Below are 20,597 nucleotides of genomic sequence, written 5' to 3'. Positions count from 1 at the left end.
TTATGGTTGTTGTGGCGATGGTGGTGGTTGCTGTGATGTCGGTTGTGGAAGATATTATGCTGGCGATTGATATAGTGGTGATGTAGATACCTGTACTGTATGTTGTTATGTCTATTATCATGTATTGCAGTGTTACAGCAGCAAAGGGAACAGAAACTTCCAAACTCTAAGACTTATATTGTCCCACTCTACAGAATTCTCAATGATCTTATGATAAATTTCCCGAGTTAATGAAGACGCACGAATGTTCTTAACTCTCTAACTGAAGGCGAAATATATAACTAACATGAAAGAAATAGAAACAAAATAACATCAGGGTCCAACTTGACAAACTCCAGCTTAGTACTAGACATACAGTACATAAGGTAGAGAAAACCGTTATCATAGATTTTGCACTCCAATCTTGTTTCTGTATGGTGCTCGGTGAACGTTTATTGCTAAGATAGAGTGTAATGGTTATATTCGAATGTTAGTTTGTCTTAGCCTAAGTTAAACAGTTTGGTAAATGCTTCAAAAGCTATCTTCAAGTAGCAGTTTTATGAATTTCAAAATGAACCCCGTGATTCCTTGTTGTTTCGATAGGGTTGTAAAAATCCTTTGTGCGTATTCACATATTATTCCCATGCAAAATCGTAAAGTATTACTGTAGAAACTTTTTGGAGAGAGTTACATTCCATTTCTCAGTTATAAGGAATAATGATGCCCAGAACCTTTCAGGATCTTGACCCCGGGTACTGTAAGTCTTTCAAATGAATATTATAACATTTTAGTGTTAAATGAATATAATAATATACATATGTATATTTCATCATCGTCATATAATAACTGGCGATGTTTACCAAATTGAACCACTGTTTCTTGCCACCAAGAAGAGTCAAACGGATATAACTTAAAAGATGGGAAGACAATTGCAGACTGAATTGACAAAATTTACTTTATAAAATTTTCCTATTACAGGATAAAGTGGCTCCAGAACTTGAAAATTTACAATTTCAAGAGAGAGGTAGAAATTGGTTAGAGACGGAGAGAGAATGAATAAGATGAGAATAATTGGCAACACAAGAAGACATTAACATAAAGATGATTCTGGCAATGTTCAGAGTTGTATCTTGTTGATGAGCGTTGGGCGTCCTTATTGAAGCTTCCTGTAATCATAGACCTGGTCCCAACTATAGTGGCGATAAGGGTGATGGTGGTGGTGGTGGTGGTGGTGTCCCATGTCCACGTCTAACCGCTGGTGTTTTCTCCGGGGGTCAGCTAGGGATCATGAGAGGGTCAGCCAGGAAGAGCAACAGATCAGCCAGGGCGTACGGGTCAGGCATACAGTACTCGAGTTGACCAAAAGATGTCATGCTCATGGCCACGAGGATGGCCATCATCAACAAACTGAATACAATAAAAAACATGAATAGGGGTAATTTATACGAATTGCATTTAAGAAAAAAATTATCTGAACTCAAAATCAAATTTAAAACATCCTGCCACACCTGGAGAGCAACGATTTTGTGGATGCAGTGTTTTCCTCCTGTTTTAAGTGGGTTACTGGCTCGCGGTCAGCCACCCAAAGATGACTTAGTTTTTGAAATGAATCTAACTTACAAATGGGGAAGTGAGGGCAATCGAGAGAAAGCCAACTTCCTCGCGTACCGAAGTGCTTGTAGTATACAACGTGCTGTACCCAGCACCTGCCCCTAACGCGCTGTCAGGTCTATGTCAGGCCTCCACTATCGTAAATACCAAAAGTGAAGTGTCGTAGAAATAGATATATGTTGTATAAGACATCACAGGATCATTTTATCGCCAACAGTAAACCTTAAGATAATTTTGCACGTTGCTGCTGGCCTATTTCAATGTTATAAGACGTTGGTTAGCTGTGACCATAACCTTGATTTTCTTGAATATCATAAATGGTCTAAGGTTGTTGCCTTATTAGGTGCAATTCGTCTGAACTGGTCTGACTTACCCGTACATCCGGATATATACTGTTAAGTAAGCGGAGACTACTCTAAAACAATAGACTATAGTTTATTATGCAATATTAACTGATTTAGAGATAAATTACAGCATATTTTCCTGAGCGAACAAATTATGTTGGCAGTGACCACACATTATGGTATAGCAACTGCGGTGAATAATGAAATATATATTTTAATTTATGTTGCTTATTATAGAAAGATTTGGGGGGCATAACATTGAATGGGGAGCCTGTTATGCGTTTGTGTATTGTTACGGTTTCAAATGATTGTATGATGTACTGTCGTTTTTATTTGTACGTGATGTTACACAGTTATGTACAAAGACCATGAATAAAATATGTCTACTGTTCTCATTTTACAATTTTGCTCCTTGCACGCTTAAATCAATACTTGCAAGCTTATATCCCACCCCTTACCGTTATATGAATTGATGATAGTTCAATAACAGATTAAACGTATTACTGGGAAAACGGATGATACAATATAAACTTTTGAGAAAGATGATCAAGAAGACATTAAGAGAAGTAATATTTACGATTTTCATCCTGTTTTCAAGAGGTTGTGTAGATATGTCGAGGGTACCGTTCAGTGTTCACAGATAGATAAGTGTGTGGAGGCGTCGTCCATTTATATACTGTATATCCTGAACGAGTCAATCCTTGAACAGAAGGACTCTGCGCTTGCATTATGGGTAAACATAGGTTGAAAGTAAACAAAGAATATTTAATTATATTTCATACTAGATTTGTATGCTAAGAAAACATAAGAATAAGTATACTGTTGGTTATATAATCTGCTCTTATTATCATATTTTATTGAATGATATATGAAAATTCTTTTAGTCATGAACCTATAGTAAGTTGGTCAGTCAATTCGAAACCTGACGACTTCCCCTGGGTTCCTCCTCTCTCTACACTAACATTCACGCCTATGGTGAATCATTAAATGCCAGATATACTTGTATAGTGAACCAGAGACGAGGGGGTTGAGGCAAGAAGTGGTCGCGGGTCGCTTCAGAGAGGCAACGTTAGAAGTAGAGGATTAATGGAAAAGAGTAACGGGTGGGGCAGAGGATTGGTGGAAAGGGAATAGAGGGTTAATGGGGAAAGGCACAAGGTGGTCACGGGTTGTTGCGGCCGACGCTTTTCTTTATATGATGAGGGGGAATACCCTGATTAGTAAGATCATCCCCGAAGGTAGATTAAGATGACACATGTATGGAGGGAATAAGTGATCGAAACTATGCTTTGATTCTAATTTTAACTAGACAGATTGTTCCCCAAAGAAGTTGGGATAGATAGAGTACCATTACCTAGAGATGTGGTCGTTTTGAATGTTATCAGTAACTTAACCATCGAAGAGGAAATAATTTTAGTGACGTTATAATAAAGTGTTTTGTATACAAGAGTTTCCGAAGCCAACACAGACTGGAGGATAATATAAAGGACAGAAGAGTAATTTGTTTTTCACTCTACAGTTAACTCACGAATTTCTTCATCTGCCTTACCGCTGTAACAGATGCTTGTTAAATTATAATTACTTTTATAAATAAATAGCGATCCGGAGAAATAAATAAAAAGTCAATACATTACCATCATGTTAAAAATCGAGGTTTCAGGCCCTAATATAACTCTTGGTAAGGGTTAAAGAATCATCAACACGTGAACTACCAAGCTTCTATTTATGTAATGTGCACTGTACAATGGGTATATTGATCATAAGTTATTATCCCCGCTTCATCATTCGATCCAACGAGACTCTAGGAGAAAGGTCCATCCATCCATGATTTAAACAGCTTCAAAAAATGATTGAAAAATTCTTAAGAACACTCTTGCACCCTAGAAAAGGAATATTTTTTTGTAGGTCTTTTGATTTTTATATATAAAAAAGAAACAAAAAAAGATCAACAAAGCTAAGAGGATGATGAATACGTCGAGGAGAACCCCAGAGATTAGATGTTGTGGTTGGATCTTACAAGAACGGTAGCTTAAGGGAGGTACAGAAGAGAAGTAAGTGCTTGTGGCAGGCGAGTCAATAGTTCAAAAGTGATCGTAAGATAATGGGTTACAGTGTGTAGCGGTAAAAGAGAAAGTAGGGTCGGGGGGTTTTTGGACAGGATAAAATGAGGATCTGAGAAATGGATCGGTTTAAGTTCCCGAGTTCGACGTTGAAGAGAAAGGGAACTTGTGACGGTGAAGTGACGGAAGAGAGATGGCCGTATGGGCAACACGATGGAAGATTGGAAGAGTTTTAGTGTGACCAAAGATATCAAGGAAGGAAGCTGGCGGCGTCGCTAAATGGAGGGTGGATGTATAAAGCAGTGCGGAAGAAAATACAAGGAAGGAGATGAGTCACTTAAGAACAGATTGAGAAATTAAGACGTTGAAGCAACACAAAATGACATGGAAACCTAATATGAAAAGGAGAGGCAAGACCAAAATAATATTATTATGTGGTGCGACGAGTGGATAGGGGCTATGATTAATAGAGTTCTGAAGTGTTAAACAGAGGGAGGCGATGAAGAAGGTCAGAAAAGGACGAAGTTAAGGGAGAAAGAGATACACAAAAATGCTGAAAGTGAAGCTGGAGTATGGAGGAAACAGACAATGGAAGAACATGGCAGAGATGGAATTAAAAGACGATCCTCTATCACCCTTGAGAATGGCAGAAGTAAGAACGAGTTGCTACACTACATCGTACCCATATTATATCAAGAAGGGTTACTGAAGTTCTAGACAAGCCTATGAATCCCTCCTCCCCCTAAAAAAAAATCTTCTAAAACTCCGATTTCGACTAGAAAACAAACAAAACAGAACGCTGGGCCACTTGAGCATTAATGTGGCCATGGTTTGTGTTAACTTGATGAGTTTCACCATGCCGTCAATGATTTCCACTTCAATCAACTAAAAGAAAAAAAGAAAAAATGAAAAGTGTAAAAAGTGTGCGGATAACAGTATTGCAGGAGACTGTAACAGCTTCCCTCCAGCACCAGCCTGAATAAATTTGCGAACACCAGAATAAGTACGATACAAGTTAAGGCATAAAAGTATAAGAGGTGGTTTCGGCTGATGGTGGTGGTGTGATGGTGTCTTTGGTGGTGGTGACCGTGTTGCTGGTGGTGGTGGCGACTTAGTTTTGGTTGATAGTGGTGGTGATGGTGTCTTTGGTGGTGGTGACTGTGTTGGTTGGTGGTGGTGGCGACTGTGTTGGTTGGTGGTGGTGGCGACGGTTTTGGTTGGTAGTGGTGGCGATGGTTTTGGTTACTGGTGGATGGTGACTGTATTGGTTGGTGGTGGTGGTGTTTTGTGGTGGTGTTGGTGGTGGTGTTGACGGTGTGTGTGTGTGTGTGTGTGTGTGTGTGTGTGTGTGTGTGTGTTTGTGTGTGTGTGTGTGTATGTGTGTGAACAGGATGGTGTAATGCGTCTAGAATGGCAGCATAATGTTAGTCTTAAGGTGCAATCACTACTTTCCTCTCGCTTTCGGCTACTGTGGCTGGCTAGCCCTCGTAGTGATCATATAAGCAACCTTTCGTAAGTCTTCTGTTGGTGCACAGCCTCTAAACCGGGGGTTCCCAAACCTGGGGTCACGCGGAAGGCTCATCAGGTAGGGTCGCAAAGAGGTCGTGGGGTCGCTGGGGTCGCTGGGGTCCTTTGAGTCTGCCAGCTCAGGTCACATGGGGAGAGGATGGGTAGAGTAACTGACCAGTCCCTCCCACTCTCCCACCACTATCCTAGAACAGTTGAGCTGTGCAGTACCCCGCCCACCTCCACCCCCAGTAAAGGGTGGAGCCGGTCGGTGATTGTCAGGCCAGGTGACAGGTCGCAACATATGATGATTTGATCTTGCCTACACTTGCCAAGCATCGGCATGATGCCGCAAGATCAAAGGTTGCGACCTATAGGTACCTGGCCTGATACGGTCACCGACCCAGGCCAGGAAACAGGTCGTAACCTTTGCTCTTGCCGACGCTTGGGGATTATCTTCAGCCTCACCAGTTTAATCCTTAGTAAGGACAATCCTTACTATCAGTAGGTAAGTGCTATGCCAGTGGACCTGCACTGAGTCTGACAAACTGACTGGCCACGGCCTGCTTTGTGACACTAAAATTAATTTGCAATATGAGATGAAGGCCAACTCAGCGCTACTTGATTTATTAAGCAAATTTAATTATGTCATGGTATTTTGTATGCATTCACTTTGTCGTGTATTTTAATTTGTATGCGTATTACCCATTATTTGCCTGTTATAAGCACACTGTATTTTATCTTGTGTTTGTAAAATTGAAATATTTTTAGTACTATATGCAATATATTTTCCAGGCATTATGGATAGGTATTTGAAGACATCATCGGAGCCAGCCACCAAGAAACGGTAACGCTCTATCAATCCATCATTCCTCGACAAGTATGGTGTAGCTGACGTCAGTGGTAAAGGGATTTGTGTTATGTGTTCTAAAGAACTTGCTGAGGAATCTTTGAAGCCGAACAAACTACAGAGACACATGGAAACTCACACAAATGTTGCTGTACTTTCAGAAGAGGCTCGCAAAAGAATTTTTCATCATCTTTATAAAAATCTGACTAAGTCTCAGTTAATTTTAAGCAGAGCACTATCTCACAAGGAAAGGATGGAAATGTTCTCATATAAGACAGCTTTTTTCATTGCTCAGCAAAAACGTCTTTTCACGGAGGGTGAGGCTATCATAAAGCCAACTTTAAGGAACTTTTGCGAAGTATTTGAGGGTGAACCATTTGCCAAAAAGATAACTGAAGCTGTTGATGATGCTACGCTGAGTAACAACGCAATGACAAGACGCCTCCAGTGTCTTGCAGCAGATCTGAAAGAACAAATTTTGGAAGACTTCAGAAATTCCCCATGGACAGTCCTGGCAGTGGACGAGTCAACTGATATTACATCACAGCCGCAGCTTCTGATCTTCGGAAGATTTCTTAAGGAATCCTCAGTAGCTGAGGAACTGCTTGCTTGTATTTCACTTGAAACTGCAACACGAGGCGAGGATATTTTCAGTGCTATAGATAAGTTCTTCACTGAAAACAACTTGGAATGGAGTAAGGTAACTGAATGCAGCATGGATGGTGCCCCATCAATGATGGGCAAGAACATTGGATTGGGTGGAATTTTATCAAGAAAACATCCTCACATTAAAACAAACCACTGCATCATCCATCGCCAGAGTCTGGCATCAAAAGACATGTTTCAGAGCTTCTCTGATGTGAAGCAGGTAGTCATTGCAACTGTCAATTACGTGAAGGCTAAGGACCTGAATTCCCGCATGTTCAAACAGTTGTGCATTGCTGAAAATTGTAATCACCACACACTGCTGATGCATACTGTTGTCAGGTGGCTGTCACGGGGAAAAACCTTAGAAAGGGTTTTCCTCCTTCTCAGTGAACTGGCATCCTTCCTGCAAGATCGGGGTCATAAGAATACTTCAGTGAAATAATTTGGGTTCGCACTGGATAGTTGATAGACCAACAGGGGATCTCGGAACAGCAGTGGGCCCCAGAGGGACGGTGCATAGGTTGACTGGCATTTGAACACGTCCTGGCCCTTTCCAACCACTGCTCTGCTGCCTCGCATCAGGCAGTCATGCTTACAGAGCTCCAGTAAGACTCCAACGGCGGTGTAGGCGGAAGAGGTGACCAACATGGGAACCCACTAACTATACCGGCAGATGAAGGCAATGCATGATGCACAGGCTACTAAGCCAACAAACTGGGCTATCGGCAGCCCATTGCAACTCTCCCTCTTCCCAGTCGTTGCAACTACCTGCACCACTGGATCAGGAAAAGGGAGAGCCAAGATATGTGGTTGCAGCCTGGGCAGAGATGACTGCCGGGAGTCTCTAATCACAACTCTGAACATGGATGGCATAGATTAGATGGTCGTTTATGCACTGGGATCTAGACAGCAGTGCAATCAGGTCCTGTCTGTGCGACTGAGCAGGCCTTTCCAGGAGCCATTCTGCTCACCCCACATTAGGAGGGGCGAGAAAAGGTGCCCTAAACATAGCCTGCCTAGAAAAACAACCTGACCGAGCAACTGCACCCATTAAGGTCATCTTCATGCGGTCGAAAACATAATCATAATCACAGATCAAAGCAAAAACAAACGATACAACCGTGTATGGTCGCTGTATGGGATATCAGGACCCTTCTGGATACTGGCACAAATGGGCATCCTGAAAGAAGAACTGTCCTTGTGGAAAAAGAGCTTCTAGTTATAATATTGACATAGCAGCCATTAGTGAGTCCCGGCTCCCAAACGAGGGTCGACTCACAGAATGGGGGCCCAGCTATACCTTCTTCTGGAAGAATAAGCCTGCTGCAGAGAGGAGCCACATTTATGGAGTTGGCTTTGGCATTCGCCAATCCATTCTACACAGGCTAGCTGAAATGTCTGATGGGATCAACGAGCTCCGAGTCCCGCTTAATGACTCATGTCATGCTTTCTTCATCACTGCATACGCCCCCAACACTGGATACAGAGGATGTCGTCAAGGAGGCCTTTTACGCCGACCTTGACAGATTGCTAACCTCTATCCCAAAAAAAGATAAGGTTGTGCTCCTAGGTGACTTCAATGCCAGGGTTGGCAGAGATGCTGTCATTTGGCAGGGAATCATAGGGAGAAACGGAGTAGGCAAGTGTAATCCCAACGGCCTACACCTCCTCAGCAAGTGTGCTGAACACAACCTCACTATCACTAACACCTTGTTTAGGCAGGCCGACAAGTTCAAGGGTTCTTGGCAATACCCACGATCCAAACATTGGCATCTCATTGACTACACCATTGACAGAGATCAGAGAAAGAGATCACCAAGATGTCCTCATCACCTGAGCCATGCGTGGTTCAGACCACTGTGACACAGATCATCGGCTTGTCAGAACCAAACTCTCCCTTCACGTTGCTCCAAAACGGCGAAGGCAACAAGCCTCCAGAAGAGGCTCGAGTCCTCCGAAACAGACTTCTCCCTGAAGCGGAAAATTTCTTCTCAGAATCTTAATGTGTCCTTAGACCAGCACATGGCACTACTGACATGATCTTTCCTGCCCGCTAGATACAGGGAAAGTGCAGAGAACAGCGTCGTGACTTGTACATGGACTTCATTGATCTTACTAAGCCCTTCGACTCGGTCAACAGGGAAGCCCTCTGGCGGACCCTCAGTCGTTTTGCTGCCCACCAAAATTCATTGTCATTGAGAGACAACTTCACGTTGGCACCCAGTCTGAGTTCTTCCCCATCCAAACAGGGGTAAAACAAGGATGTGTACTGGCGCCAACTCTGTTTTTCATTTTCTAGGCTGCCTTCCTTACTCGTGCCAGTGCCAATTTATCCGGTGGGGTGGACATCCAGCACCGGATGAAGGGACTTTTCAACATAAGACCACTCCAGTCAGGAAGAAAGGTGTCGGCCGCTTCCAGCACTGAAATTCAGTACGCAGACGATGTCACCCTCGTCGCTCACACTGAATACGACCAACAGGAGATCCTGAACACCTATCCAGATGCGTACTCACACGTCGGCCTTGAGGTGAATGCACGTATGACTCGGATTCTATTTCAGCCTGCCCATGGTTCAACCACACCTTACCCATCCATCCATCCAGCTTAATGGTACTACTCTCTCTAATGTTACCCACTTTCAGCACCTTGGCTCCCACCTGTCCCTCACAGCAGACATCAATGAAGAGATTCAACATTGGATCAGATGTGCATCTCAAGCCTTTGGCAGACTCCATACTTGTGTCTTCAGCTGTAGGGAGCAAAATTATCTACAAAGTTGCACGTTATCGAGCAGTGGGTCACAAACAGGAGGCACCACAAGGCATTTGAAAACTTTCACCAACTTAGTCTACGCATTGTCGCTGACACCAACTGTAGGAGAATAGAGGCTACCATTATCCATGAACAACTACACTGGACCGGCCATGTTATCCGCATGGACGACAGTAGACTGCTAAAGCAGCTATTTTCCAGTTTCCTAAAGAATAGTAAACGTAACGCTGGCGGACAGCGGAGAAAGAAGAAGGATAGTCCTAAAACAAACCTGAAAAAGTGCTAAATCGACCCGCTCACCTGGGAGACGATCACTCCATACCGTAACGCTTGGGGGAGCACCGCGCGAGAAGGTGTCAATACTTTCGAGTTAGTCCGACTGCATACCTAGGCAGACAAGCGCCAGCACCTGAAAAACGCTCCAGCTACCCATCCTACACTAGATGTAGTCCTCCACAAGTGCAACATCTGTGGACGGTCGTGATGATCCTATAACGGCCTCTCGAGTTACCTCAGAGCTCACCAATGAAGGTGACATCCTTAATAACTCATATCATTTTACCATAGCTGGATGATCGTCATACTCGATTGCGAGTGACAGCAAAGTAGTAGTAGTAGTAGTATTAGTAGTAGTAGTACTATAAGTAACGGTGTTGGTTGGTGGTGGTGACGGTGTTGGGTGGTGGGGTGGTCGTGGTCACGTTATTGGGTTGTGGTGGTGATGGTTTTGGGTGGTGGTGAAAGGTGATGGTAGTGGTGATAGTGCTGGGTGATGATGGTATTGGTGGTGACGGTGTTGGTTGGTTGTGGTGATGGTGTTGTTTGGTGGTGGTTGTGACGGTGTTGGGTGTTGGTGGTGACAGTGTTGGGTGGTGATGAGAGTGTTGGGTGATGGTGTTGGTGGTGACGGTGTTGGGTGGTGGTGGTGACGGATTTGGGTGATGGTGACGGTGTTGAGTGGTGGTAATGGTGTTGGTTGGTGGTGCTGGTGATGGTTGATGGTGGTGACGGTGTTAGGTGGTGGTGGTAATGGTGTTGAGTAGTGGTTGTGGTGACGGTATTGAATGGCGGTGAAGGTGTTAGCTGGTGGTGGTGACGGTGTTGGGTAGTGGTGATGGTGTTTAGTGGTGGTGGTGGTGATGGTGTTGGGTGGTGGTGATGGTGTTGGTTGGTAGGTGACGGTGTTGGGTAGTGGTGGTGGTGGCTACGGTGTTGGGTGGTGGTGGTGGTGCTGGTGTTGGTTGGTGGTAAGGGTGTTGGTGGTGGTGGTGGCATTGTTGGGTGGTGGTGGTGGTGATGGTGTTGAGTGGTGGTGATGGTGTTGGGTAGTGGTGATAGATGTTAAGTGATGATGACGGTGTTGGGTGGTGGTGGTGGTGGCTACGGTGTTGGGTGGTGGTGCTGGTGTTGGTTGGTGGTGACGGTGTTGGTGGTGGTGGTGGCATTGTTGGGTGGTGGTGGTGACGGTGTTGGTTGGTGGTGATGGTGACGGTGTTTGGTGGTGGTGGTGACAGTCTTGAGCGGCGGTGATGGTTTTGGTTGATGGTTATGGTGACGGCGTTGGGTGGTGATGGTTTTGGTTGGTGGTGATGGTGTCGGTGTTGGTGGTGGTGGTGACGGTGTTTGGTGGTGGTAATGACGGTGTTGGTGGTGGTGGTGGCGATGTTGGTCGGTGATGGCTGTGTTGGTGGTGTTGTTGGTGATGGTGCTGATAACAGTGCTTGCGAGTGATAGTTGGTGGTTTGGGTTGGTGGTGGTGGTGACGGCGGTGTTAGTTGATGATGGTGGTGATGGTTTTGGTTGTTGGTGGTGGTGGTGGCTTTGGTGATGGCGCCTTTCTCTCTAACATCCATGAATAAATCTTGCTTGAGGTGAACATTCCTAGATTCTCGTCAACTAACCTCAAAACCAAACACCGGATGCTCACGTCACGGAGACACTCTGAGTAATGTATTGCACACAGGCAGACTCACCAGAGTTTAAACAAGTTATAATTGGTTTTTAAAAATGAGGAAACTGCAAGAAACTACAGTAGTAACGCGTATCGACCACATCCTGTTGGCCTCCGTGCTAGTGTGGTTGTTTCTCCCAGGACGGGTGTCTCATGAACTGCCCCATAACTGCTGCACTCCTGGGGCGAAACAAATGAAAAAGAGCTCATAAGAACTATATAGGTATTAATGGATGGATAAATAATTAGTTAAATATATACCTATCGATTTATCTATGCTTCTATAAATGGAATTAACTTATATATGCCCGTGTATCTGTATATGTACTGTATGTTCTCCTCTCATAACCTTCAGTGGCAGTTTGAATAGCAATGATGGGTGTGGGTGTAGGTCGGCGCTGTGTGGAAGTGAGTGGTGATTGGAGGCGGGTTTAGGTGGTGGACATTATGTAGATGGATAGGTGGGTGTAGAGAGGGGGGTGGGTATAGGTGCTGGTAGAGATGAACGATGTGTGAGTAGAAAGATGGATGTAGACGGTGGTGGACGGTGGGTTTAGGGTGGTGGTGGATGCAAGTTGATGTATGGTAGGTGGAGGTGTTGGGAGAGAAGACCAACGTGAAGACTCCAATTGATTAGGTTTATGTAAAGGTTTTGTGTGGGGGTGTAGCCACACGTGCTCCCGCTGTTGTTTTGGTCAAGGTCCTCTGTGCTAAGAGGGATGGCTTGTCAAGTGACACAAGACTTGTTGCTACGCCCACACCATCGCTCCGGCATGTCCTCGTCCGCGCTTGCACCTCCACCAAACACGACTTATTATTCTTGGACACGAACACACACACACACACACACACACACACACACACGTATTCACTCCCAGTAAACACTGCTCCCTACACTGTCACTATGTTGAAATGAACTGTAGTTTGAGCTGATCCCCATCTAAGTTACTATATGTCTTATTTGTGTCACTTATGTCACTTGTATATTATTTGTAATTCGTAACCCATTCCCCAAATATGTAACTGTATATTTTCAGCCTTCTGGCTGCCAAGCTCTTTCAATAAACCGTTAATTATTAGTATTATTATTATTACACACACACACACACACACACACAAAGCTTATGTTCAGGATTTACACCATCCCCGACACCGGCCCCTACTACCACCTGAGATCCCCTGTCCGAGAATTGCTGTTCGACACCACAACCGCATCCAGCCCATACGTGCACGAACTGATCGCTATAAGAACAGCCCAGTCCCAACCATTGTAAAAATTATCAATAACATGTAATAGATCAGTGTATTCACTCCCAGTAAACACTGCTCCCTACACTGTCACTATGTTGAAATGAACTGTAGTTTGAGCTGATCCCCATCTAAGTTACTATATGTCTTATTTGTGTCACTTATGTCACTTGTATATTATTTGTAATTCGTAACCCATTCCCCAAATATGTAACTGTATATTTTCAGCCTTCTGGCTGCCAAGCTCTTTCAATAAACCGTTAATTATTATTATTATTATTATTACACACACACACACACACACACAAAGCTTATGTTCAGGATTTACCCGGGAATTTCTCAAAGCAAGGTTTTGGCCTCTGGTTATATGAATTTTTTCTCGGCAGTCCGATTGAGTAAGGTAAGATGTTTTTGGGGATTGCTTTTTCCATCCAGGTAAAAAAAATAACCTTGAAACGTCTCTAAAACATTGCTACATGCTGATTATTCTTCGGTTTGCGACTAGGTATGAGTCCATCCCTTTATTTATTTATTTATTTATTAAGCACTATTTTTGAACTAATTAACGATGAACAAATCTACCCAAAATCTTGTTCCACAAAGTTGTTCTGTCTTCCTGAGGTAATAAAACTCCCCACTTTTTTGTTCTTCCTAGAACGAGTAACCTTCAATACCATTTTTTATGATTGACTGACAAGATTAAATTAGGTTCCCCACCAGTCTTGGAAATTCCCGTGTAAAACCTCAGCGTTTAATTATGGCAGCTACGGAGCGCAATATAAACGCCTCCCATTGCAACGCATGAAGGACTGGTTTGTCAGAGATTGGTACGCTCATATTCTCTCACTAGCTGGGAGATGTGAGAGCGCCTGTAGTGGAACGATACAAAGATGACTGTCAAAATGATGTCGAAGTTTGAGTGAAGTGTTTAACGTAGAACTTTTTGAGAATCCAACTACAGGATTTGGATTCAGAAATAATCTTAATTTTTGTCTTTTTGAAGAGGTCAATAAGTTTTTTTTTCAAACACAGAAAACATGACAAATATGTTTAAAAAAAATTATCGGTCAGTGACAAATAATGATATAGGAGTTTAAATAATCCTGTGTAATTATGATCTTGAACATAATCTCTGTGTATTACTTTAAGCCAGACAACTAGATGCGTACTTTCATCCTAGGTCTCGAGGATGATTCCACTGACGAAACGCTAACGTTCGCCCTCCTGTTATTAGCGGCATTAATGTTAGCGACTGCTGTCAGAGTAGATGAATCTTTTTGTCTACCTGTTTGTCTTCCTGTCCGTCACCTACAGTGCCCATCATCAGGGCGAACTCAGCACTTACTGCATGTTAATCCCCACGTATAGATAAGCTCCTCAAGGCTAACTTCCTCATGAAGAAGAAGCATCGTTTCAACGAGTCACGACCACCACGTGCAAGATCTTATCATATAATACATCTGGCAAAGTCACTTTTAACTGAAACAACCATGGACGAAATCTCCCAAATGATGTCCGTCACCAACACAATCTCACTGAACAGAAATCTCTTTGGGCAAAATCCCTCGAGTGACGCCAATCACCGACATAATCCCAGTGGAAAAAAAGAAAGAAAAATTTCCACAGGACAAAACTATCCCTGGAGAAAATCACAGTATACGGATATACCCAGACATGGTAGAATCTCAGTCCTATAGAATCTCAGTCCTATGTCACCATAATTTTAGTTACCGTCTTTGTACCTTTTCACAAGAGCCACTTCCCCCATCACCACTTAGTATCTAAACTTATCGTACAAACTTCTGAAAATCCATATTGTGTCTTGGATTAAGTTAGTAAGGTATATAACAGTGAGACAGATATTTGAAGCAATTAGATATATTCTCGAATCTCCAATTAACGGGGAATGAAACCTTGGAAATCCATTATAATGTCTTTGGTAAACTTTAGTTATCTTCCCCTGTACAGTTATGAAAGACAATTTAACGTAAGTATATTTACGACCTGTTGGCCTTGTAATGAGGCTACCACATATTTTTTCGTAAAACAGTATATTGTGAAAGTCGAATAAAAAAACAACAACACACACACACTAAAGGTCTTTCCTTCCACCTCCACCACCGCCCACCACCACCGCCACTGCCACCACCTCCACCACCGCCCACCACCACCGCCACTGCCACCACCACCGCCACTGCCACCACCTCCACCACCGCCCACCACCACCGCCACCACCACCACCGCCACTGCCACCACCACCGCCACTGCCACCACCACCGCCACTGCCACCACCACCGCCACCGCCACCACCACCGCCACTGCCACCACCGCCACCACCACCATGCTGACCCATTTTTATAACAATCACACACATACATTTCACACATTCACATATAATTACTATTCACTTACAGTTCAATATATCTATCACGTCATCCATATAATGTGCAAGTAAGTGTATTTCATCGCATTAAATTTGAGAAAATCGCCAAATAGCTATTCACATTGTACTTATAAGTAATAATCTCGTAATAATATGCCTAACCTAACCTAACCTAACTTAACTTATTAAAATTTGCAGTACGAGGTTTAAAATATACACCTTTTAAAAATACAATTTATTAAACAGACAGTGACGATATAATGTGAAGTACAGCTGCATAGTTTGGAAGTTTTAATTCATAGGAGTTAATTTCTGGCTATATTATTTTTGGCAATTGAAAATTTATTCATACTGCCAAGAGAGTCCATTTCTTAATCGCTGAACTAGTTTAGACTGGAGTAACTGTGATAGTAGATAGTTGAGTTGGTCCATGTTGAAGTAAACGTATAAGTAGATGGTTGACTATCCCAGGTTGGAAGGGGCTAAGTGGTAGTTATCAGAGCTTGTCGATATTGGGGTAGAAGTTGCAGGAAGTTGGAATGATAGAAATGGTGGACAGTTAATCGCCCCACGTTGAAGTACAGGTAGTTGAAGACGATTAATTTACCTCATGTTGGAGTAGATCCAGGGTATATACCGCGAGAGCTTGGTATAGACGCCAGGTTTGTTGGGTCTAGCGCAACCGTGCCCCCAGCTGGTGATTCCTACGGCGGTGTAGCGACCTGGAGGTGAGACACATGACATAGATGTTATGATTGGGGCTGTTTATAATACGTACTGTACTGTATATAGTTATATATGTAAATTCAACCAGGCTTTCAAGATTCATTTCCCTCCTATCTTACACACACACACACACACACGCCATTCTTATACACTCTCCTTGAAACTTGTTGAAGTCACTACCACATCATTGAACTAACTTTATTCATTACTCTAACGATTCGGGCTTCACAGAGACCATCTTCAGTGAGAATACAACAAGTGGAAGTTGGAAGTTGTTTGGGGATTACTGGCCACTTCGCCGTTAAGCTATTTCGGCCTTAGCTGTTTGTTTGCTGATTAATTTTTTGGGACTTCTTCCTTTTGTTCTTTTTACTTTTCAATTGCCATCCTTCTTCTTGGTCTTGTTCTGGCATATTCTCGTAAACGTCTAAAAACGGTGTTGATGTGAATGTTACTAAATCGTTTTCTTCGGTCTTGTTTAATTCTGGCTTCTTTTCTGTGGTCGTCTTGGGGTCTTGATTTTCTTTTCTGTGGTCTTGTTGAGGGTCTTGATTCTTCTTTTCTTCGGTCTTCACTTCAAGAAGAGCCTCCTTGTAGCTCAGTTTTTTCTTGCTTCGCAGCTTAGCCACCCTACACTCTTCCCTCCGCTTCGGACACTCCAGGTTGGAGGAGTGAGGGCCACCACAAGCTGCGCATTTCTTGGCGGCCGCGGAGCAGGTGGTGTGCTGGTACCCAGGTGTCCCGCAACTGCAACAGACCTCCCGAGCACTACACTTCCCTGCCAGATGGCCATACCTCTGGCATTTGTAACATCTTGTTGGTCTTCTTTCATACGGTCTTACTGGGATGTTCTCCCATCCCAGCAATACTGTGCTTGGTAAATTCTTGGGGAAGCCAACCAGTGCAGTTGCACTGGTCAGCTTCCGTACTATTGAAAGCTGGTCTCCGATCAGCTCGGCCAGTTCTTCTTTTTCAAGGTGTGGGAGATGACTCCCAACACCAAGTTGTTCTCTGTGCGAGCTTCCACTAGTATCTGGATCCCGTAAATTTTTGTTATGTTGGCTATTTGCTGGGCCTGTCCCCATTCCGCGAAGGTGACGATAAGGCCACCACTCACTGGTCTGCGGACGACCCTTCTCACCCCCTCGATTCCCAAGGAGTCAAAAAACTTCATTAGGACAAGGAGGTTTAGTTGCATGTGCGAAGGGCATGTGACTGGGTACAGTCTTACGACCTTCGCCTGGTCACAGGTCAGCATCGTCAGGTTCACGGGAGCAGAGAAGATCTTGCCTCCGAGGTGCAGTTCTTGGTTGTAGGAAGTCAGAGACTTGTACCCCGGGTGCACCTCACCTCTCTGGACGCTTTGTCGTGTCGGAGCCAGGTTGGCTGTCAATTACCTGACTTGACTAGCTTACTATGTAACGTCTGTGTAGCCCAATGTTGTGACTGTTAACCTAAGGTTAGGATTTAAGAACCTCTGGCAGTATATCCCTTAAACAAAGTGAACAACACAAAATATAAAGTGTGTGTGGCTAGACATGTGGCCACACACACACACTTGAACACTATGTCCTAGACTGAGAAAATAGAATCTTTTAGGGACAGGTGCAAGCACACTGTGTCAGAACGAACCACACAACGTATATGAATACCTCTGAAAAAAAATATATAGTGTGCGCCCACCCTATGGCAGCATGTCTCTCATGCAGGGTTAAACAAGTCAACTGCTATGTACTGTACACAGCCAAAGAAACAATGTACTGGAAATAACCTGACTACTGGCGTCTGTTATATACCCTTTGTAACCTCTACTCTTTAATCCTGTTTGTGCTACCACTCACGGTGTGTGTATGGAATGCTCACTGAACTAGCCGCTGTCTGCAGCAAAATTAAATTCAAACTCATCCACACATACTGTACATATATCCCTTCTCACACATAGACATCCTCCTCTCACACACACACACACACACACACACACACACACACACACACACACACACACACACACACACACACACTCTAGGAAAAAAATAAAACCAGTTTGATCCACTCGCAGACCCCTCACCTTCCCGCTCCCAACCCTTATCGATGAAACAATCTGTAGACGTTCCTCCTTTGGTCCTCTTTCCTACCCCTAATACCTCCTTATCTGTTTAATTTCTCCTTTCTCCACCTTCACCTTCCCTACCAATCCCATCTTCCCTCCTCCTTTCCTTTCTGTCCCACCTCTTCTCTTAACCTCAGGACCTACCCTCAACGAAGCAGACCATTGGCCCACCAGAGTCGCCCTGACAGGTGTCTATCCCGCCCTCCATGTGGCCAGCACAGTACATTCCCTGTGTAAGACGAGCCGGGCCGTATACGTGGTCCGCCTCGCATGTCTCTTCTGGCAGGATGGGTAGAAGAGCTGATTGTAGGACTTTCGAGTACCCTGTGTTGGAGAGAGAGAGAGAGAGAGAGAGAGAGAGAGAGAGAGAGAGAGAGAGAGAGAGAGAGAGAGAGAGAGAGAGATTATTACTCTTTTATTTTATTTTATAAGACTTTGATCTATTTTATAATTTCAGCTTAGAAGATTACTGTTTATTTATTCATTAATGCCAGGCTTACGAATCAGTCCATTCATTATAGGGTACATAGGTAGACGATACAAGGACAATGGGGTAAATACCTAACACAGTACTAGAAGAAGGGGTTACCTATACCTATTACGCTAATAACACAAACGCTGTACCTGTTAGGGATACTTACCAAGCGTGACACCCAAGCTACCCCATCCTGCCACGGTGCAGTTGAGGTAAGGGGGGTACTTCCATCTGGAGGGAACCATACACAGGGGCTGCACGAACCTACCAAACCTATGGGGGGAGAAGGAGGGTAAATTATGAGGTAAACACAAAAATAGTGATGATGTTAATACCGAAATTTTTTTAAGACATAAATATTGCAGAAAGAGATGAGGGCCACTGTCAACATGATTTGAATTGATGGAGAATAAATGGCACTCTCAGGCAAGTTGTTCCACAGGATGCTGGTCCACGGTAGAAATTCTGCCCAATGGAATATCAAAAGGAAAGTCAGATAGGATATTCACAGGTGCCCTCGTAGGACACCGGGGAGTGCATGGTAGTGGTGGTAGTGGCACTATTGAGTGTAATTTGCCAGAACACTGCATTTATCGAATAGGAAAAGCGATGTTGTTAATAATAATAATAATAATAATAATAATAATAATAATAATAATAATAATAATAATAATAATAATAATAGTAATAATAGTAATATCTCCACAAACTCCAGAATAATAACCAGTACAGATGATAATTATTAATTGCCACGCTCTGGTCTGTAATACTTATACCGTTAGAAGATGCACATGGGAGGAACTTGCCAATCATCCAGACTTCCTTCCTTCCAGTGCGTTTCCTTTCTTAATATTACAAAATAACACCTTTGATAAGTAATGGTCCGGTTGGCCTTTGTGGTTCATGGACATTTACCGCAGAGCAAGTCCCCAAGGTCCTTCTCTGGTTTCTGCCCGAATGCTTTGGTTACCTCTTCTTCAGTTTCTCAACTGAATATACATCACTGTCCTTGGTTCAAATTGCCATTATGTTTACTATTGTTGTGTCCTGCGGTGTTGTGGTTACATTGGAAACAGTACACCTCAAAGGTCTATGTATTGTATATACCTGCATTGTCGATATACATATTTAATTGTATACCTGCATTTTCTATATACATGCAACACCAATTATTATAAACATTCGCTCTGCAGTTTTCGTTCTTGACTGTTACGTATTTTCTTGTCTTCTACACTGACCTTGAAGATTTACCTGTTGCTATCCTGCGTTCTCGTTGTGTAACACCAATCTCAGACCGACAATTTAGAAATAAATACAATACTATAAGCTCAAGTACAGGTAGATATCCAGCTACAGGTGATAGTGCATTTATAGTAACATATACAGACACAGGTACAATAACAGGTGTAGGGAATGTTACAAGTTTATGAATAAGTGAGGTGATAAGGGTCTCTACAGGTGTATACAGGTATTACTAGAGGTACAGGAACCAGTGCAGCTGCAGGTACAGGAATAAGTGCAAGTATAGCTACAGGTACAATAACAGGCAGAGGAACAGGTACAGGTACAAACATAGTTACAGGTATAGGAATAGATACTAATACAGTTACAATATTTTAATTATACTCAGTGCATTATATGAGGTATATATATATATATATATATATATATATATATATATATATATATATATATATATATATATATATATATATATATATATATATATGTGTGTGTGTGTGTGTGTGTGTGTGTGTGTGTGTGTGTGTGTGTGTGTGTGAATAAAAACTAGTTCATGGAAAAAGCCCCACTGAACAGATGCGAAGAGTAAACTCATGATATTTAAACCGGATTGTCATGAAAAGCAAAAAATGCTCACAACACACAAAAACGAGACGACAGGATTTTTTATGACCTTAATTTATTTGTGT

At 43.1% G+C, this 20,597-nt stretch overlaps 2 protein-coding genes across 2 annotated transcripts in view; one reads left to right on the top strand and one right to left on the bottom strand.

Moving 5' to 3' along the window:
* The first annotated feature begins 6,420 nt into the window (after positions 1-6,420).
* On the top strand, positions 6,421-7,440 carry LOC121870375 (zinc finger BED domain-containing protein 5-like). The gene has a single exon (XM_042372181.1). It carries the CDS (start codon positions 6,421-6,423, stop codon positions 7,438-7,440), a length of 1,020 nt encoding a protein of 339 aa, XP_042228115.1.
* An 8,135-nt stretch (positions 7,441-15,575) lies between these two features.
* LOC121868865 (serine protease svh-1-like) overlaps positions 15,576-20,597 on the bottom strand; it is a 68,183-nt gene continuing 63,161 nt past the window's right edge. Inside the window, exons 27-29 of the mRNA XM_042369864.1 lie at positions 18,833-18,939; positions 18,336-18,515; positions 15,576-16,077 (exon numbers count right to left, since the gene is read on the bottom strand). Coding sequence (XP_042225798.1) covers positions 15,959-16,077; positions 18,336-18,515; positions 18,833-18,939 — 406 coding nt within the window. The 3' untranslated portion in view covers positions 15,576-15,958. The remainder of the gene's footprint in view (positions 16,078-18,335; positions 18,516-18,832; positions 18,940-20,597) is intronic.

The sequence above is a fragment of the Homarus americanus genome, unplaced genomic scaffold, assembly GCF_018991925.1.
Source record: "Homarus americanus isolate GMGI-L3 unplaced genomic scaffold, GMGI_Hamer_2.0 scaffold32583, whole genome shotgun sequence".
Lineage (NCBI taxonomy): Eukaryota > Metazoa > Arthropoda > Malacostraca > Decapoda > Nephropidae > Homarus > Homarus americanus.
The sequence above is the reverse complement of the archived record's forward strand: the minus strand, read 5'-3'. Positions and strand labels throughout refer to the sequence as shown.